General features: G+C 38.9%; 1 protein-coding gene across 4 annotated transcripts in view; it reads right to left on the bottom strand.

Moving 5' to 3' along the window:
• TEC (tec protein tyrosine kinase) overlaps positions 1-16,176 on the bottom strand; it is an 88,124-nt gene that overhangs the window by 19,602 nt on the left and 52,346 nt on the right. For all 4 annotated transcript variants that reach the window (XM_087875293.1, XM_087875294.1, XM_087875295.1 and 1 more), the window contains exons 3-10: positions 15,072-15,176; positions 13,116-13,197; positions 10,522-10,650; positions 9,577-9,617; positions 6,039-6,220; positions 5,070-5,135; positions 3,538-3,592; positions 423-502 (exon numbers count right to left, since the gene is read on the bottom strand). In XM_087875293.1, coding sequence (XP_087731419.1) covers positions 423-502; positions 3,538-3,592; positions 5,070-5,135; positions 6,039-6,220; positions 9,577-9,617; positions 10,522-10,650; positions 13,116-13,197; positions 15,072-15,176 — 740 coding nt within the window. The remainder of the gene's footprint in view (positions 1-422; positions 503-3,537; positions 3,593-5,069; positions 5,136-6,038; positions 6,221-9,576; positions 9,618-10,521; positions 10,651-13,115; positions 13,198-15,071; positions 15,177-16,176) is intronic.

The following is a 16,176-nucleotide window of genomic DNA, read 5'->3' on the forward strand; positions in this document are numbered from 1 at the left end:
TTTGCTTGTGAAAAGGTCGCAAATGGGATCACATGACCCCAGGACACCGCAACCGTCATAAATATGAGTCAGTTGCCAAGCGTCTAAATTCTGATCACATGATCAGTAGGGATGCTGCAACCATTGTAAGTGTGAAAAGCAATCATAAGCCACTTTTTTTCAACGCTGTTGTAAAGCTGAACAGTCACTAAATGAATTGTTGTAAGTTGAGAACTGCCTGTAGTGGCAGCAGTCACATCAAAATCAGGCATTTTATTTAGTTGAATTGATCTGATTTGCTGTTTCAATAAATGGATGTCCTCTTACTTAGAGCCTCAAGAGAAGATTTCCTTTTTATAGGACTGTGTCTCTGTAAGCATGTAAGAATATATTTAAAATGATGAAGGGAGAACTAGCTGTCATCACTGGGATCGGAAACTTACCCTCCAAATTTTGCATAAAGCGATACTGTATATAAACCTGGTTGACTGGAGTCCCTCACCATAAACCCCCCTTCTTTATCCTAAAATCCAAGAAAAAAAGATATGAAACTTTTATTAGAAACCAACCAAAATTCTTTGTTGCACGATTTGCAAGATTCACAATTTACATATGGCATTTCAACTGCAAGGGACTCCAACCCGTGGTGGGATTCAAATTATTTAATAACCGGTTTTCTGCCCTAATGACCAGTTGGGTGGGCGTGGCCAAGGATGTGTGAAAGGCAGCACTCGGCCTCCTGCACCCCCCTGGGAGCAAAAATGGGCCGCTCCCTGTGCCCCATTTTGGGCCTAGAAGGCCTCCCTGCAGCCTCCTGGGAGCAAAAATGGGCCGACGGGGTGGGGGGTGGGGGGGCGCTGCCCCCCCCGCGCTCTGTTTTGGGCCTAGTAAGCCTCCCTGCACTTACCTGGGAGCCAAAATGGGGAGTGTGGGGACTCCTGGAAGGGGTGGGCGGGGATGGGCGGGGCCAGCCAGCAATTTAACTACCGGTTTACACAAACCGGCCCAAACCAGCTGAATCCCACCACTGACTCTAACCATGATAAATGCTAGCTCTACCCTGACAAGCTCTTTCTTGGAAAAAAAGATGCTACCAGATACAAACTACCTCTCTTTGAAGCGTTAGAACACTCTTGAAATTAAAAAAAAAAAAAAATCAGAGTTAAAATTTGGTTGTTACACACTCACTGAAGGATATCTCTCAAAGTACTTCTGTGAATCTTCCAAAGGACACGGCTGTTTTAAAGCTCCAAAAAGAGGCGCTTGGGACACTCTTAGCATACTTTGCAAAGCTCCTCTTTCAAATGCTTTGCTTAGCTCTAATGAACACTGAGCCTTTGGTAACAATTTTGTTATCGGATTTTACTTAGAAGCATCGAACAAAATAACAGAGTAGAATAACAGAGTTGGAAGGGACCTCAGAGGTCTTCTAGTCCAACCCCCTGCTCAAGGGGGAGATCCTATACCATTTTACACAAAGGGCTGTCCAGTCTCTTCTTAAAAACCTCCAGCGTTGGAGCATTCACAGCTTCTGGAGACAAATCATCCCACTGTTTAATTGTTCTGTCAGGAAATTTCTCCTTAGTTCTAGGTTGGTTCTCTCCTTGATTAGTTTCCATTCATTGCTTTTTGTCTTGCCTTCTGCTGTTCTGGACAATAGGTTGACCCCTCTTCTTTGTGGCAAACCCTCAAATATTGGAACACTGCTATCATGTCAGCCCTGATCCTTCTTTTCACTACAGTAGACATATCCAATTCCTGAAACCATTCTTCGTATGTTTTAGCTCCAGGCCCCTAATTATCTTTCTTGCTCTTCTCTGCACTCTTTCTAGAATCTCAACATCTTTTTTTTTATATTGTGGCGACCAAAACTGGATGCAGTATTCCAAGTGTGGTCTTCCCAAGGCATTATAAAGTGGTATTAACACTTCACACGATCTTGATTCTATTCCTCTGTTTATGCAGCCTAGAACTCTGTTGGCTTTTTTTTGCAGCTGCAGCAGACTGCTAGCTCATATTTAAATAATTGGCCACTAGGACTCCAAGATCTTCTCGCAGTTACTACTACTGAGGCAGGTACTACCAAATGCTTGTGCATTTGGTTTTCCTGGCATAAATATAAAACCTTACTTTTCTCACCACTGAATTTCATTTTGTTAGATAGGGCCCAGTGTTCAATCTGTCGAGATCCTGCTGTATCTTTAGCCTATCTTCTGGATAGGCTAGCTGGCTATTCCTGCCAGTTGATGTCGCCTGTAAATTTGATGAGTCCCCCTTCTATCCTCTCACCAGAATCATTGATTAAGATATTGAAGAGTACTGGGCCTAAGACAGGACCTTGACTTTTTTCTTGTTTTTTACATTTTGCAAGAAGCTTTTTTTTGTTATTTTTTTACTTTTGTCACAACCTTTCAGGGTGGATAAAAATCAATGATTTTTTTAAAAAAATCAAAAAAATCAGTTTTTTTTAATTTAAATTGGATTTTTTTGATTTTTATCAAATTTATTTTAATAAAAAACTTTTGGGGTAAAAATCTATCGTAAGATAGTTTTCTATTTAAGATACATAAATAATTTAGTTTACAGCATGAAATGGAGCTTAGTTATGTAGCATGAGGCTGTATATTCTGCAACACTGGGACTATCGGTGAGTCAACAGTGGGTCAAAGGAGTAGCAGAGATGACAGTTGCTCTTTAAAAATTATGATTTAAATCGAGTTGATTTAAACAAGCCTTTTTACTAGTGATTTAAATCATGATTTAAATTGTGATTTAAATCAACTCGATTTAAATCAAGTCCACCCTGCAACCTTTAGCTCATTTTGAGCCTTAGCTTTCCTGACTTCATCTTTGCAGGTTCAGGCTATTTGCTGATTTTTTCTGCCCTAATTATCTGCCCCTCTTTTCAGTTTTTATATTTGTCCTTTTTGTCTTTCAGTTTATCACAGAGTTCCTTGTGCAGCCATGCTGGTTTCTTTAGAGATCTATTTTTCTTCTTCACTGGAATTGTGCTAGACTGGGCTTTTATATATCACTTTTCAAAGTTTCCCAAGCTTCTTGGGTTGTTTTCCCGTTGAGGATTCTCATCCATGGAATCTTCCCCAAGAAATTAGCTCCCTTAAAGTCCAAGACTCTAGTATGACTTTGTTCTATTGCTTTTGCTTGCATAAGGTTCAATTGCAATATTGCATGGTCACTCCTCCAAATCGTTCCTGCAACTTCAATGCCTTCTATCATTTAATTTCTGTTAGTGAGAATTAGGTCCAGTATGGTTGACCCTTTAGTTGCTTCTCTATCTTTTTGGAAGACAAAATTGTCAGCTAAATTTGTCAGGAATCCATTTGATCTTCCACTAGGTGCAGAGTTTGTCTCCCAGATGATGTCAGGGTAGTTAAAGTCCCCCATTTCTATTGTGAGTGCTTCTTTACAAATCTTAGTTAACTGACTAGCAAAAAATTCATCTATTTCTTCTATTTGATTGGGTGGCCTGTAGTATACACCTATGGCAATGTCAGTCTTTTTCCCCCTTTTATTTTATTAAAATAATGGTAAGCCTACCTCATTTCTGAGAAGTTGCTCCGCCTGACTTCTGTTCAGATTTCTGCAGTACCACCTAAAGAAGAAACCAGTAGAAGTTTAGCATATTATATGTAAGTGCTACCTTTGCATGTATGTGCCTCTTTACTAGGTCTTTAGATTTGAAAGCAAAATACATTTTTCAAAGCACACGAGGTTGCACCTGTCTGCACCTACAAACGCATCTTTTTCCATGGTGCAGCTGCAGAAAATAATCACTGTCTCAGGAAAAAGGTGGCTGCTTTAAAGAGTTCTGGGCAGGTGCCACATTCATGTTCTGCATACTTCAAAGCACTTTTCTGGCATTGAAGTTGGAACATTCTATGGGTCTGATTGCTTAGGTTCCAAAATATACCCCTATGATTTCTATGAGTTGGTCCAACTCTTTTTTGGAAGCCAGCCAAAGTGGTAGCCAGCACTATCTCTCATGGAAGCAAATTCCAAATTATGCATTTCATTTTTTTTTTAAATCCTTTTATTTCTTGTGATCCTTCTAGGATTCAATTTTATTGGATGACCTCTGCTTCTCCCACTTATGACTATATGACTGTAACCTTGCTGCTGGTATCCTTAAGATTTATATTGACTGTTTCCCTATGACTATCATTAAGTGTTGTACCTTATGATTCTTGACGAACGTATCTTTTCTTTTACGTACACTGAGAGCGTGTGCACCAAGACAAATTCCTTGTGGGTCCAATCACATTTGGCCAATAAAGAATTCTATTCTATTCTATTCTATTCTATTCTATTCTATTCTATTCTATTCTATTCTATTCTATTCTAGTATTTTTTGGGAAGAGGAAAATAGTGTCTCCATGTCCACTTTATCTACACCGTGTGTCTGTCTCTCTGTGTGTGTATTTACGCCTCCATCGTGACCTCTCTCTTTTGCTTCAATATTTAATAAAAAGAGTCAATAAAACCATTGATGATAAAGCCAAACTATAAGAGTACATGAAATAAAATAAATTAATAGGCAGTTCAAAAGACAGCTTACTGCTGAATCTTAATGAGACAGTTTATACTTGGCTATGACAAAATCCTTGAGAGAACCTGGCTCATATGTTTATTTATTTTATTTTATTTATTTTTAAATTTGTATACTGCCCTTCTCCCTGAGGACTCAGGGCGGTGAACAGCCAAGTAAAAGCATAAACTACAAACATTAAAATACAATTAAAAAGATATATATAAATTTGGCCCCATGATTAAAAACAATAACAAACAATTAAAAACATTTTAAAAAGTGTTAGGCCAGCCCGGCTTACTGGAAAAAGAAGGTTTTAAGGGCATGGCGGAAGGCACCGAGGTCTTGGTGTTAAGAATGGTGGGTTCTCCTATCTTCTGTAATATCACAGGGAGCCCCAGAATTGGTCAGGAATGGCTCTTAAGCATCTTTCTGGAGACGCAGGGTCTCAATGGGATATCACCACATATTTGATTCACCGGCTGTTTCCCATGAAATGGTCAAAATATATAAAATCACATTTGCTATATAAATATTGACTTACTCATACTGCTCCAGACTGTTGGACTTCTTTCCTGTTACGTAATTGCTTGGAATATAGCCTTGGTTTCTAGAGTGATAAAAAGGAACAATACAGGGTTATAGTCCTTGACTTATGACAGTCCGTTTAGTGACTGTTCAGAGTTACAAAGGCACTGAAAAAACTCACTTATGATTTTCATACCTATGACCATTGCAACATCCCCGTGATCCAGTACCTTAACTACTGGTTCGCAGCGGGAGTGCGCATGCGCAGATCACCCATGATTATGTCATGGCAGGTGGGTGGAGCCTCCCGCCGGTTTTACTACCAGTTCTATAGAACTGGACCGAACTGGGAGCAACCCACTACTTCCATGATCATGTGATCAAAATTCAGACACTTGGCAAGTGACTCATATTTATGACTGTTGCAGTGTCTGATCCCATTTTGTGACCGTCTGACAAGCAACGTCAATGGGGATGCCAGATTCACTTAACAACCGTGCTACTAACTTAACTACAGTGATCCACTTAAGTGGCGTCACAAAGCAAGGTCCCCTGCACCCCATTTTGGGCCTGGAAAGCCTCCTGCACCAATGTGGAAGGCAAAACTGGGTGTGGGGGCACTGCGTGAAGTCCTCCTGTGCCCCATTTTGGGCCTGGAATGCATCCTGCACCAACCTGGAAGCCAAAATGGGGGGCAGGGCGCATGCGACGGGGGAGCAGGGGGCATGCATGGGGAATGCACACACATGGGAGGGGGGGCGCTCACAAGTATCTTGGGAGTTTAGGCATGCATGCGTGGATTCGCGCGCACACGAGTGCTTTGAGCACTCAGCACCAAAAAGGTTAACTATCACTGCTATAGAGGTATGAAAATCACAATAAAATATTAGCAAAGACAGTCGTAATGCATATATGCATATTGTATATAATATGTAAACTATTTCTGCCTATACTTAAAATTAAACTAGATAATTGCCTTCCTTACCCGTATTTATCTTTTGCTTTCCACCAATGGATGTCGTTTTTTTCAATTATGATATATTCTTGACCTCTTTCTAATCTCAAATCATGAACTTCCGTGGGCTCAAAGTCATACATAGCTATTACCATTTCTTCTTCTTCCTCTTCTTCTTCTAGAGGAACAGGAGGTGGGGGCCTTCTCTGAAACTTAAAAAGTTATCATCTGTTATTGATTGAAACATTCTGATAATTCTAATTACTAAGATAATTCTTTGGGATGCCTCTATTTTCCAAATGGTTATTCTCAATGAAGCAGAATAAGATACTTCACACAAAATTATACTCTAGGAGGACAATTAAAAATGCAAGCAACCAACCTATTCAAGTACAGTTAAGTTATCCTATTTACTATTATTTATTATTTATTTTATTTTATTAGATTTTTATACCACCCTTCTCCCACTGGACTCAGGACAGTGAACAGCCAAGACTAAAAACATCGCATACAAAATTTATTTTTTTTAAAAAAAGAATTAAACAAATTTTACCCCAATAAATTTAAAACACCCCAACTAAAATCAATTAACAATTAAAAATATCTAAAGGGGGGGTGGGGTTAAGCCAGCCTGGCTTGATGAAATAAAAAAGTTTTAAGGACACGGTGAAAAGCACGGAGATCTGGGATCCTACGTATCTCCGGGGGCAGGTCGTTCCAGAGGACAGGTGCTGCCACAGAGAAGGCCCTCCCCCTGGGGGTCACCAGCCGACATTGTCTGGCCGACGGCACCCTGAGGAGTCCCTCTCTGTGGGAGCGTACTGGCCGGTGGGAGGCTATCGGTGGCAGAAGGCGGTCCCGTAAGTACCCAGGCCCTAAGCCATGGAGCGCTTTAAAGGTAGTAACCAACACCTTGAAGCGCACGGAAGACCACCGGAAGCCAATGCAGCTCGCGCAGGAGGGGTGTCACATGGGAGCGCCCCGTCGCTCATGGAACGAACAATGACCAAACTTTAACAATTTGAACCCAGGTACATTTAAAAAATTAAAAATGAGCTTGTGTTTATGATGAAGGAAACTGCTAAAAGGTAATACAGTAAAAAAAATTAAGGCTGCAAATTAATCCTGGATTCAGAACCCTCCATTTTACTACCAAATACAGGGTTCTGGAAAACTTATAGGTGTTACTTGAACAGAAAACAAAAAGAAAAGCAAACTAGCTTTAATTATTATCTCTCCAACACTAAGAAGGTTATTTACTTGTTAATCCTTCCATGATGCAAATGTGCCCCAAAATGTATGAAAAACAATCAAATATCGTCTTCTCTAAAGAATCCCTGGGACAAAGAAAAATCCAAATATATTATCTGGAATTTAATAACACATATTCTCGGAAAGGCAGGCCTGAAAACTTCATTCAAATTGTTATATATCTATTATATACATACGCACACGTTATTTGTATCAGCTATTTAAAAATCACATGGCACAACCCAACCCCACCCCAAATTTATTTGAGAGAAGTTTAGGTAATCTTTATCCAGTGGTGGGTTGCCCCTGGTTTGGACCGGTTCTATAGAACCGGTAGTAAACCCAGTGGGAGGCTCCGCCCACCGACCCCAACGTCATCAGGAAGCATGCTTCTAGCATGCGCAGAAGCGCACGAGAGAGCGAAGTGAGAGTGTGGCGCAGCCCCTTTGCAAACCAGTAGTAAAGGTAAGTAGAACCCACCCCTGTCTTTATCCTGTAAGAATGGAGTTCAATAACTCCAAATTTCATTCATTTTGGGGGGAAATGGGGAGGACGGATTAATATCCTCATTAGAGTCAATGAGACCATATCGATATTGCTTTTTATGGGTTGAAAGAACTGATTATTAACCTTGCATTTAGTACAGTCTAACCCTGAGTGAAACTTGCGGACATATATACCATATGCCTGTGAATAATGGTGACTAGTACAGGTATCATAGTTAGAGGCTTGTCCATCTTAGGGTGCTCAATTATTAGGGTGTAACTACACGTTACTGCTAGTTCCTAAACTTGTTTTTCTGGAGCTAACATGAATGAACGAGAAAAAGAAAGAAAGAAAGTGCGCTGTAGGAATTTACACACACATGTAAATTTACTCTGTGAAGCTTAATTCCCAGTCAGGCAGCCTGGAGGAGAATAGTGGAGAGCTGCTAAAAACTCATTAGAGAGCAGAAACTACAGGGAGACACTAATGAGTAGGAGAAAAAAAAACTTTTAATGTTTTCCTTGCCAAGGTGACTCCAAATTAAGTAGTTTGATGTTGCAAAGAAATGTCATAGCATACTTTTAGAAGATTATGATGACTAAATGCCAAGAGAATGAACAAATCAATGGAAACAAGTCTGTTAGAGCCATTTTTGTTCTTTTGCACACATCAATTGGCTCAAACAAGTAGCTCCTCCTAAAAAATTCCCACGTTGATGAAAAGTTAAAATATGAGCTTCTATTCCATACCTATTTATCTGCCTATCTAGCCATCCATCCAATTTCTGCCTGCCATAGTTAAAAAGACACTCTCTTGCAGTTGCAGTTCTCAACACTATGCAATAAAAAAATCCACAGTAATTACCTAAAACCTGTTAATCAAGAAATAACAATAAAAACACCACTTTATCAATCGTTATCATCTCAATCAAGTAACATCTCAATCATCTTTGAAAGAAATTCAATTTTTAGCAGTTTACGGAAGATGCATGGTGAACCTTTGAGATTATTATGATTACCATCCTTTTGCCTGTAATCTTTTGTCTGTAATATCCCTGTTTTGCTTTGTTTTTATAGTTTTAAAATGTTTTTATAATGATTACGATAAATGATTTTATGTATTTATCCACTGTTTTAGTTTTGTTCTGTACCATCCATTTTTGGTGAGATGGGGGAAAAATAAAGTAAATAAAGTGAAAGTGAAAGTAAAGCAAAAAGTGAAAGTGAAAGTGAAAGCGAAAGCAAAATAAAATAAAATAAAATAAAATAAAATAAAATAATAAAATAAAATAATAAAATAAAATAAAATAAAATAAAATAAAATAAAATAAAATAAAATAAAATAAAATAAAATAAAATAAAATAAAATAAAATAAAATAAAATATGCAGGGGACATACAGTATCTGAGGTCCATAGGCAGCCTATCCCCCAACGTGGAGACAAGCAGTGAAAAATAATACTTTGTGCCTCAGCCTCCCCCACCCCTCATGCACTGTGATTAGAGGAGACCACTAGCCCACTCAGGATGCATACATTTCAATCTTTGATTTATGTATGATTTATGTAGCTTTTGTACGATTTAGGTAGCAACAGATTTTGAAGATAATGATTTAGACACATATGAAATTGGTGGGAAAAATTGTCTCTACCATAATAGTTAAAAGTTCCATTTTGCAGACGAATAAATTAAGCTTTGATTTTTAAACAGCTATCGATTTAATTTAGCCATTATATAGTCTATAACTTTATCAGAATTCCCAAACTAAATCCCAAACTAAATACAATTCCACCCCCTGCTATTTTTGTTTAGTGTGCTGAATTTTATTCTTACCTTATGTTTATCTGTCATTGATGAAGGTAGAGCTTTAATTCCTTTAAAAAAGCAAGAGAAAATAAAACTGTGTAAATTGACACGTATCCATTAAAAGATTATTGAATATTAAAAAAAATGCCTTTTACTGTACAGCTGTTTTTAAGTTTTGCTGGTAACCTCTATGTTTCTGTTAATGTTAAAATAAAGACTATATTATACGGTTTACTGCTATCCTAAAACTAATATTCTGGGAAGTACTTCAGGACAGAAAATAATGAAACTGAATGAATTCCCCAGAGTAATGTGATGACATATGAACTGCGTGCTTATTCTGATGCTATTCTTTATTATCAATATTAAAATTCAATCATCAATCTGTTGGGATACTGAAGTGTAAATATATCCATAAAGATGAAGAAAAAATATGAAAATAAATATACACAAGAATGGGAGGAAGGAAGGAAGGAAGGAAGGAATTCTAACACAATTACCTAGCCCTAATCCTGCCTGAGCAATTTTTTTTCCAGTTATTAATCCATTTTTAAACAAACATAAAATAGCGTATAATAAAATAAAAACGAACAATTTACCATACAAAAAACAAAAGGAAAGCAAATCACACAAGAAAATATATAAAAAAAGACCCAACAACTACTACCTATCCTGCATTCATCAGATCTTATTTTTAAAACAATTCTAAGCATTCAGTGTTGATCAAGAGGGTTCAAGAATTTTTTTCCTGAAGGAGAAGATAAGGTGAGGTTTTCCAATTAGCCAAATATATAATTTTCTCATAAATTGCAAATCAAAAATTAAACATGAAGTTAATGGGCCCGCAGCAGTGTGCAGTGCACCAATTAAATTATTTGATGAATCACATAACAGCAACCATACTCATTAGTAAGGATAAAAAAGGTGCATTTATGAAAATATAGACAGACCATAAGGTAGCAGGGCACTTACCATTTTCAAAGAGATTATACTTTTCACAGCCAGGTGCCATTTTTTCAGTCTGCCGGCAACATTGATAGATTCCATCTGTCCAGAATTTAGGATGATACTTAACCATTATATTATTATTACTCTTTATTTCTAAAAACAGAAAGGAAAAGTTAAAAACAGACACATTTAAAATTATTATGTCTCATTTAGTTTTACTGTAGTAAATATTTGAACCCAAAAAAGGTTACATGGTACCTCAACTTACAACAATCCAAATATTATCAATAAGAATGCCAATAAATTGATATTATTTACATATTTACATTAAGAACCAAGAAATGTAAAGTGTCAAAACTGAGAAAGTCCAGTTGCCTTTTGGAAAAAAACACCTTTGGAACAACCATAACCTGGATGATCGAGGATCTCAGGGGTGAAATCCAGCAGGTTCTGACAGGTTCTGGAGAACCGGTAGTGGAAATTTTGAGTAGTTCGGAGACCGGCAAATACCACCTCTGGCTGGTTCCAAAGTAGGGTGGGAATGGAGATTTTGCAATATCCTTCCCCTAGGAATGGGAGGGAATGGGGATTTTGCAGTATTCTTCCCCTGGAGTGGGGAGGGAATGGAGATTTTGCAGTATCCTTCCCCTGACACGCCCAGCAAGCCACGCCCACCGAACCGGAAGTAAAAAAAATTGGATTTCACCACTGGAGGATCTCCATAGGCAAATTATAAAAAAATTCATCAGAATAGGCTCAGGGATGACCCAGTGGATGACTTGGTGGGCGTGGCAAGGGAAGGATAGTGCAAAATCTCCATAGGATGACCCGCATTTATATTTTAAGAGCGCTTAGGCAGCCAAGAAGTTTTTTCTATTTCTACTTAATTATGAAATATATGGGGAGCTTAGAGTCGTGCTGAGCTCTTTGAAAAGAAATACCTTCTGTAATAATTATATGCCCATAACATGGGGGAGGTTTAAAATGTTATTTTTTTTAAAGTAGGAAAGATCATAGTTATAAGGTAAATGTATTCTCTAGCTGACAGCATTACAGATTTTTTTCAGGTAAACGCCAACAATCTGTACTCAGGCTAGCATTCATTGTTTCTGTGACCAGAGAAATACCATATTTCCCACATAAGAATTTGTGGCAAAAAAATAATAATATATTGAATCCGTCCTGATGGTTCTTTCCTTGTCTCTCCTCCCAAGGCATAACTTTTTCATCCAAAGCAATAAGGAAATAATAACAATAGTAAACTTACATCCCGCAATAATACCCTTAATATTATTAAATAATAACATTTGCCATTCTTAGGTCGTTGGGATGGACTCAATAGGTGGACGAACGTGCCAAATCTAGTCTAAACATCTGGTGATTGTGTGATCAACCATAATAATAAGGTTCAATCCAAGGAGTTGCTGATACAGTTCTACAGAGGAACTATTGAGTCTCTCATCTGCACCTCTATAACTGTCTGGTTTGGTTCTGCAACCCAACAAGACAGACGCAGACTTCAGAGGATAATTAGAACTGCAGAAAAAAACAATGGCTACCAACCTGCCTTCCATTGAGGACTTGTATACTGCACGAGTCAAAAAGAGGGCTGGGAAAATAGTTATAGACCCCTCGCATCCTGGATATAAACTGTTTCAACTCCTACCCTCAAAACGATACTACAGAGCACTACACACCAGAACAACTAGACACAAGGACAGTTTTTTACCAAACGCCATCATTCTGCTAAACAAATAATTCCCTCAACACTCTCAAATTATTCACTAAGTCTGCACTACTATTACTCTTCTCATCGTTCCTATCACCCATCTCCTCCCACTTATGACTGTAACTTTGTTGCTTGTATTCTTACAATTTATATTGACTGTTTCCCAATATGATTTGATTGCTTATTTCAGTGTTTCCCAAACTTGGCTATTTTAAGATGCATGGACTTCAATTCCCAGAATTCCCCAACCAGTATGTCTGGTTGAGGAATTCTGGGAGTTGAAGTCCATACATCTTCAAAGGGTCAAGTTTGGAAAACACTGGCTTATTTGTACCCTATGACTATCATTAAGTGTTGTACCTTATGATTCTTGATGACCGTATCTTTTCTTTTATGTACACTGAGAAGCGTATGCACCAAAGACAAATTCCTTGTGTGTCCAATCACACTTGGCCAATAAAATTCTATTCTATTCTATTCTATTCTATTCTATTCTATTCTATTCTATTCTATTCTATTCTATTATTCTATTCTATTCTATTCTATTCTATTCTAATAACGTTCATCGCACAGTCACCCAGATATTTAGACTGGATTTGGCATTTTTGTCCACCTACCAAGGATCTGGAATAGGCAGATGCTGTTTATCTTATTAATATGCTGCCTGACTACCAGCGACTTTTGGGTGGTCACGAATAAAAACATTAAAAATGAAAAAAAAAAAAAAGAGAGACAATAATGGAGAAAAATGAAGAGTAAAGATGGCAAGGAATTGTTTCCTGACTAAAAAAAAAAATTAAACAAATAGGCAAATGAAGGGGGAAATTGTTTGTTAAATTACTTTCATACTCTTCGCTTAGAGATGTATGTTTTCAAGAATTGCAATTACCTTCTTTTAAATTTCTCACCCACTGATCCCTACTATAGGCAGTGGGGGCAAAAATATAAAGGGTGCTACTATCGTAGACAACCTGCAAGAAAGAAAAAAACCAAATATTACTACCACAGACGTTTTGCCTCTGCAGCTATTATCACTAATTGTTCCTTAATTATTACAATTAATTATTCCTCAATAATTGCTAAATTAATACATGATATAAGCAATGGATTGAATGAGGGTTTATACAAATGAAGCTATTTAGCTATTTTTTTTTTTTAATGTTAACTTCCTTGAAGGGTTTGCAGGGCGGAAAGTTAGGTTTTACAACAAAAGTACAAATATGTAGCAATAGCACTTAGACTTATATGCCGCTCAGTAGTGGGTTGCAAAACCCGTTGCTACTGATTCGCTCGTGCGCGCGCACACATCCGGCACAGGTAGGCGGAGCCTCCCGCCGCTGCTACCGGTTCGCCGATCCGGGTAGAGCCAATATCAACCCACCACTGATGCCGCTTCACAGTGCTTTACAGCCTTCTCTAAGGGGTTTGTAGAGTCAGCATATTGCCTCCAACAAATTGGGTCCTCATTTTACCGACCTTGGAAGGAAGGAAGGCTGAGTCAACCTTGAGCTGGTGAAAATCGAACTGCCAAACTGCAGGCAGCTGGCAGTCAGCAGAAGTAGCCTGCAGTACTGCATTCTAACCACTGCGCCACCATGGCTCACATAACTAAATCATTATTATCTGTATATAATTCTTTTTGTTGTTTCTTTTAAATAAATTTCAATATTTGGAATCTAGGAAAAATCAACCATAGGCACCAATCCAGCTGAGTGAATGCCAGTTACTCTATCTCAGCCCTAGGAAAACAGTCATGTCTTGTCCAGTGCTTGCCAGAAGTCAAGACTGACTTGAACGCACAAGTGTCTTCTTCTTGTCATACTTTTAATGTCAGATTTGCATATTCCCACTTGCACATATACTCTTTGCCTCTGCAAATCACAACTTCTGCCTCACCTTTGGCTGGGTATGGAAGCAATGCAAGTTCCAGTCTGGTTAGGAATTGGATGCAAGACTCTATGGGCTACCGATGCTGTAGGCTAGGCTGAGAAGTAGAAAAACTTCTCAAAAGAAGGCAATAAAAACAACTTCATGAAGATTGCATGGTTGAATTCAACTTAAAGTAAGTTTTACTTTAATCTAAATGTACACTGCTTATTAGAACTCACAACTCAGGGGTGGGATCAACCGGTTCGCTGCGGATGCATGCGCTGTTTCCATATAATTGAACTTCCGCGTTGCAAACAAGGAAAGGAGCAAGGAAAACAGCTGAGGAAGGCCAATTCAACCTGCCGCCCCTGATAAGCTGGGCTTCAGAAGCAGAAATAAGGATCAGTATAACCCGGGGGAGGGAGGGAAGCCCCACTTTCACAGCAGCAGAGAACCGGTCGTTCTTGGCAGGAAGTGGGAACTACCGGTTTTGCCGAACTGGTAGAATCCCATCACTGACACAACTTAAGAGTCAAAGCCAGAGAGTGTTATCAAGAGTTGTAACAGGAAGGGGGAAGTCCTAAGACATGTCAGAAGCTTTTGGGTGAACATCTGGAACTGTTCATGCAGTTTTAGTTCATGCCAATCAATAGCAATAGAAAGAAGAAAGGTGGGAGGAGGGGAAATTGCATGGAAATAGGAGAGAGAAAAAGCACAAGAAAGTAATCAGACCTGCCTACAGATTATACCAGCAGTGTCTTGCTTTAGAGATTTTCCAAATAAAATCATTTATGTGCTCACTGAAAGGAAATACATGTTTGCTCTTCAAAGTAGTTAACTTGGCTAACAGTGGGAAATTTAGTTATAATCTAAACCTCTCAGAGTGTATCAGGTTAAGGGTGGCAGGTCCAGAGTGTCTGCCAGACAAATATGTCCATGTTGGTTGAAATGCAGCAAACCAGATTTCACAGCTTACCTGAAATGGATATTTATTTTGACAAGGTATAACAATATCCTCATTCTTCACCGTCTCAACGCATTTGATTTTGGAAATGTCAACCGATCCTTTTCTGTACTTTTTCTGCAACGGGACAAAGATGGAACAGTTTTAAAAATGATTTCAAACGATTTGCAGAGTTAGAAAACCTGGCAAATTGCAATCCTACACAAAGCACACCAGAAGAGGGCACAATTGTTCAAATAAAGCTGCAGTACCCCAGGGTTTTTTTCCCCCTTGAAAATAGTCCTAGAGATTTAAATTTTACTACTTATGAAAAATCCTCTTTTCTGATGCACAACTCAGGTATAGAAATGTCCACCATTTTTTTCAAAGAATGATCCAATATATATATATATATGGAGGTCATACTTGTATTTAAATCCAACAGAATTTTCAAGTGGCTCAGTTTCCAGGGAGAAAAATGTTAGCTGTTTCCTTCCAATCACCCTCTCTGTGCCTAAATCAGGGGTCAGCAACCTGCGGCTCCGGAGCCGCATGCGGCTCTTTGGGCCCTCTGCTGTGGCTCCCTTTCAGGTGATCCCACCACTGGCTGGCCCCACCCCTTGCCCTCCCCTCCCAGTCACTCCTCGCCTGGCCTGAGAAGGTAAGGGCGATGGCGGGGGACGGAGAAGCGGCCAGGGCAGAGACGGAGAGATACAGAGCGGGGGAGAGAGGAAGGGAGGGGAGATAGAAATATGTCAAAAGGATTTTGTGGTTCCTGGTGTTTTTTTTAACAACTAGTTCACTGCCCTAATGACTGGCTGGGTAGGCATGGCTAGGGGGGTCATGTGGCTGGTGGAAGTGAGTGACATCGAGGTGGCCACGCCAACTCAGGTTTTGTGGCTCCCGGTGTTTTCTTTTCTGTGGGAAATGGGTCCAAATGGCTCTTTGAGTATTTAAGGTTGCAGACCCCTGGCCTAAATCATTATCATGGCGATTAAAAGTAGAGTGGTACTTCGGCATTCCTCATCAATTGATTACGGGAAGTGCAATGAGTACAAAAAAAATGATGAGTACCAAACAATTTTTTCCTATAGTGAGTCACAAGGCAGCCGACACCTACAAGTTCTAGCTTGTGCGT

This window comes from Pantherophis guttatus, chromosome 8 (genome assembly GCF_059756535.1).
Source record: "Pantherophis guttatus breed Tessera chromosome 8, ASM5975653v1, whole genome shotgun sequence".
In the NCBI taxonomy this organism is placed as follows: domain Eukaryota; kingdom Metazoa; phylum Chordata; class Lepidosauria; order Squamata; family Colubridae; genus Pantherophis; species Pantherophis guttatus.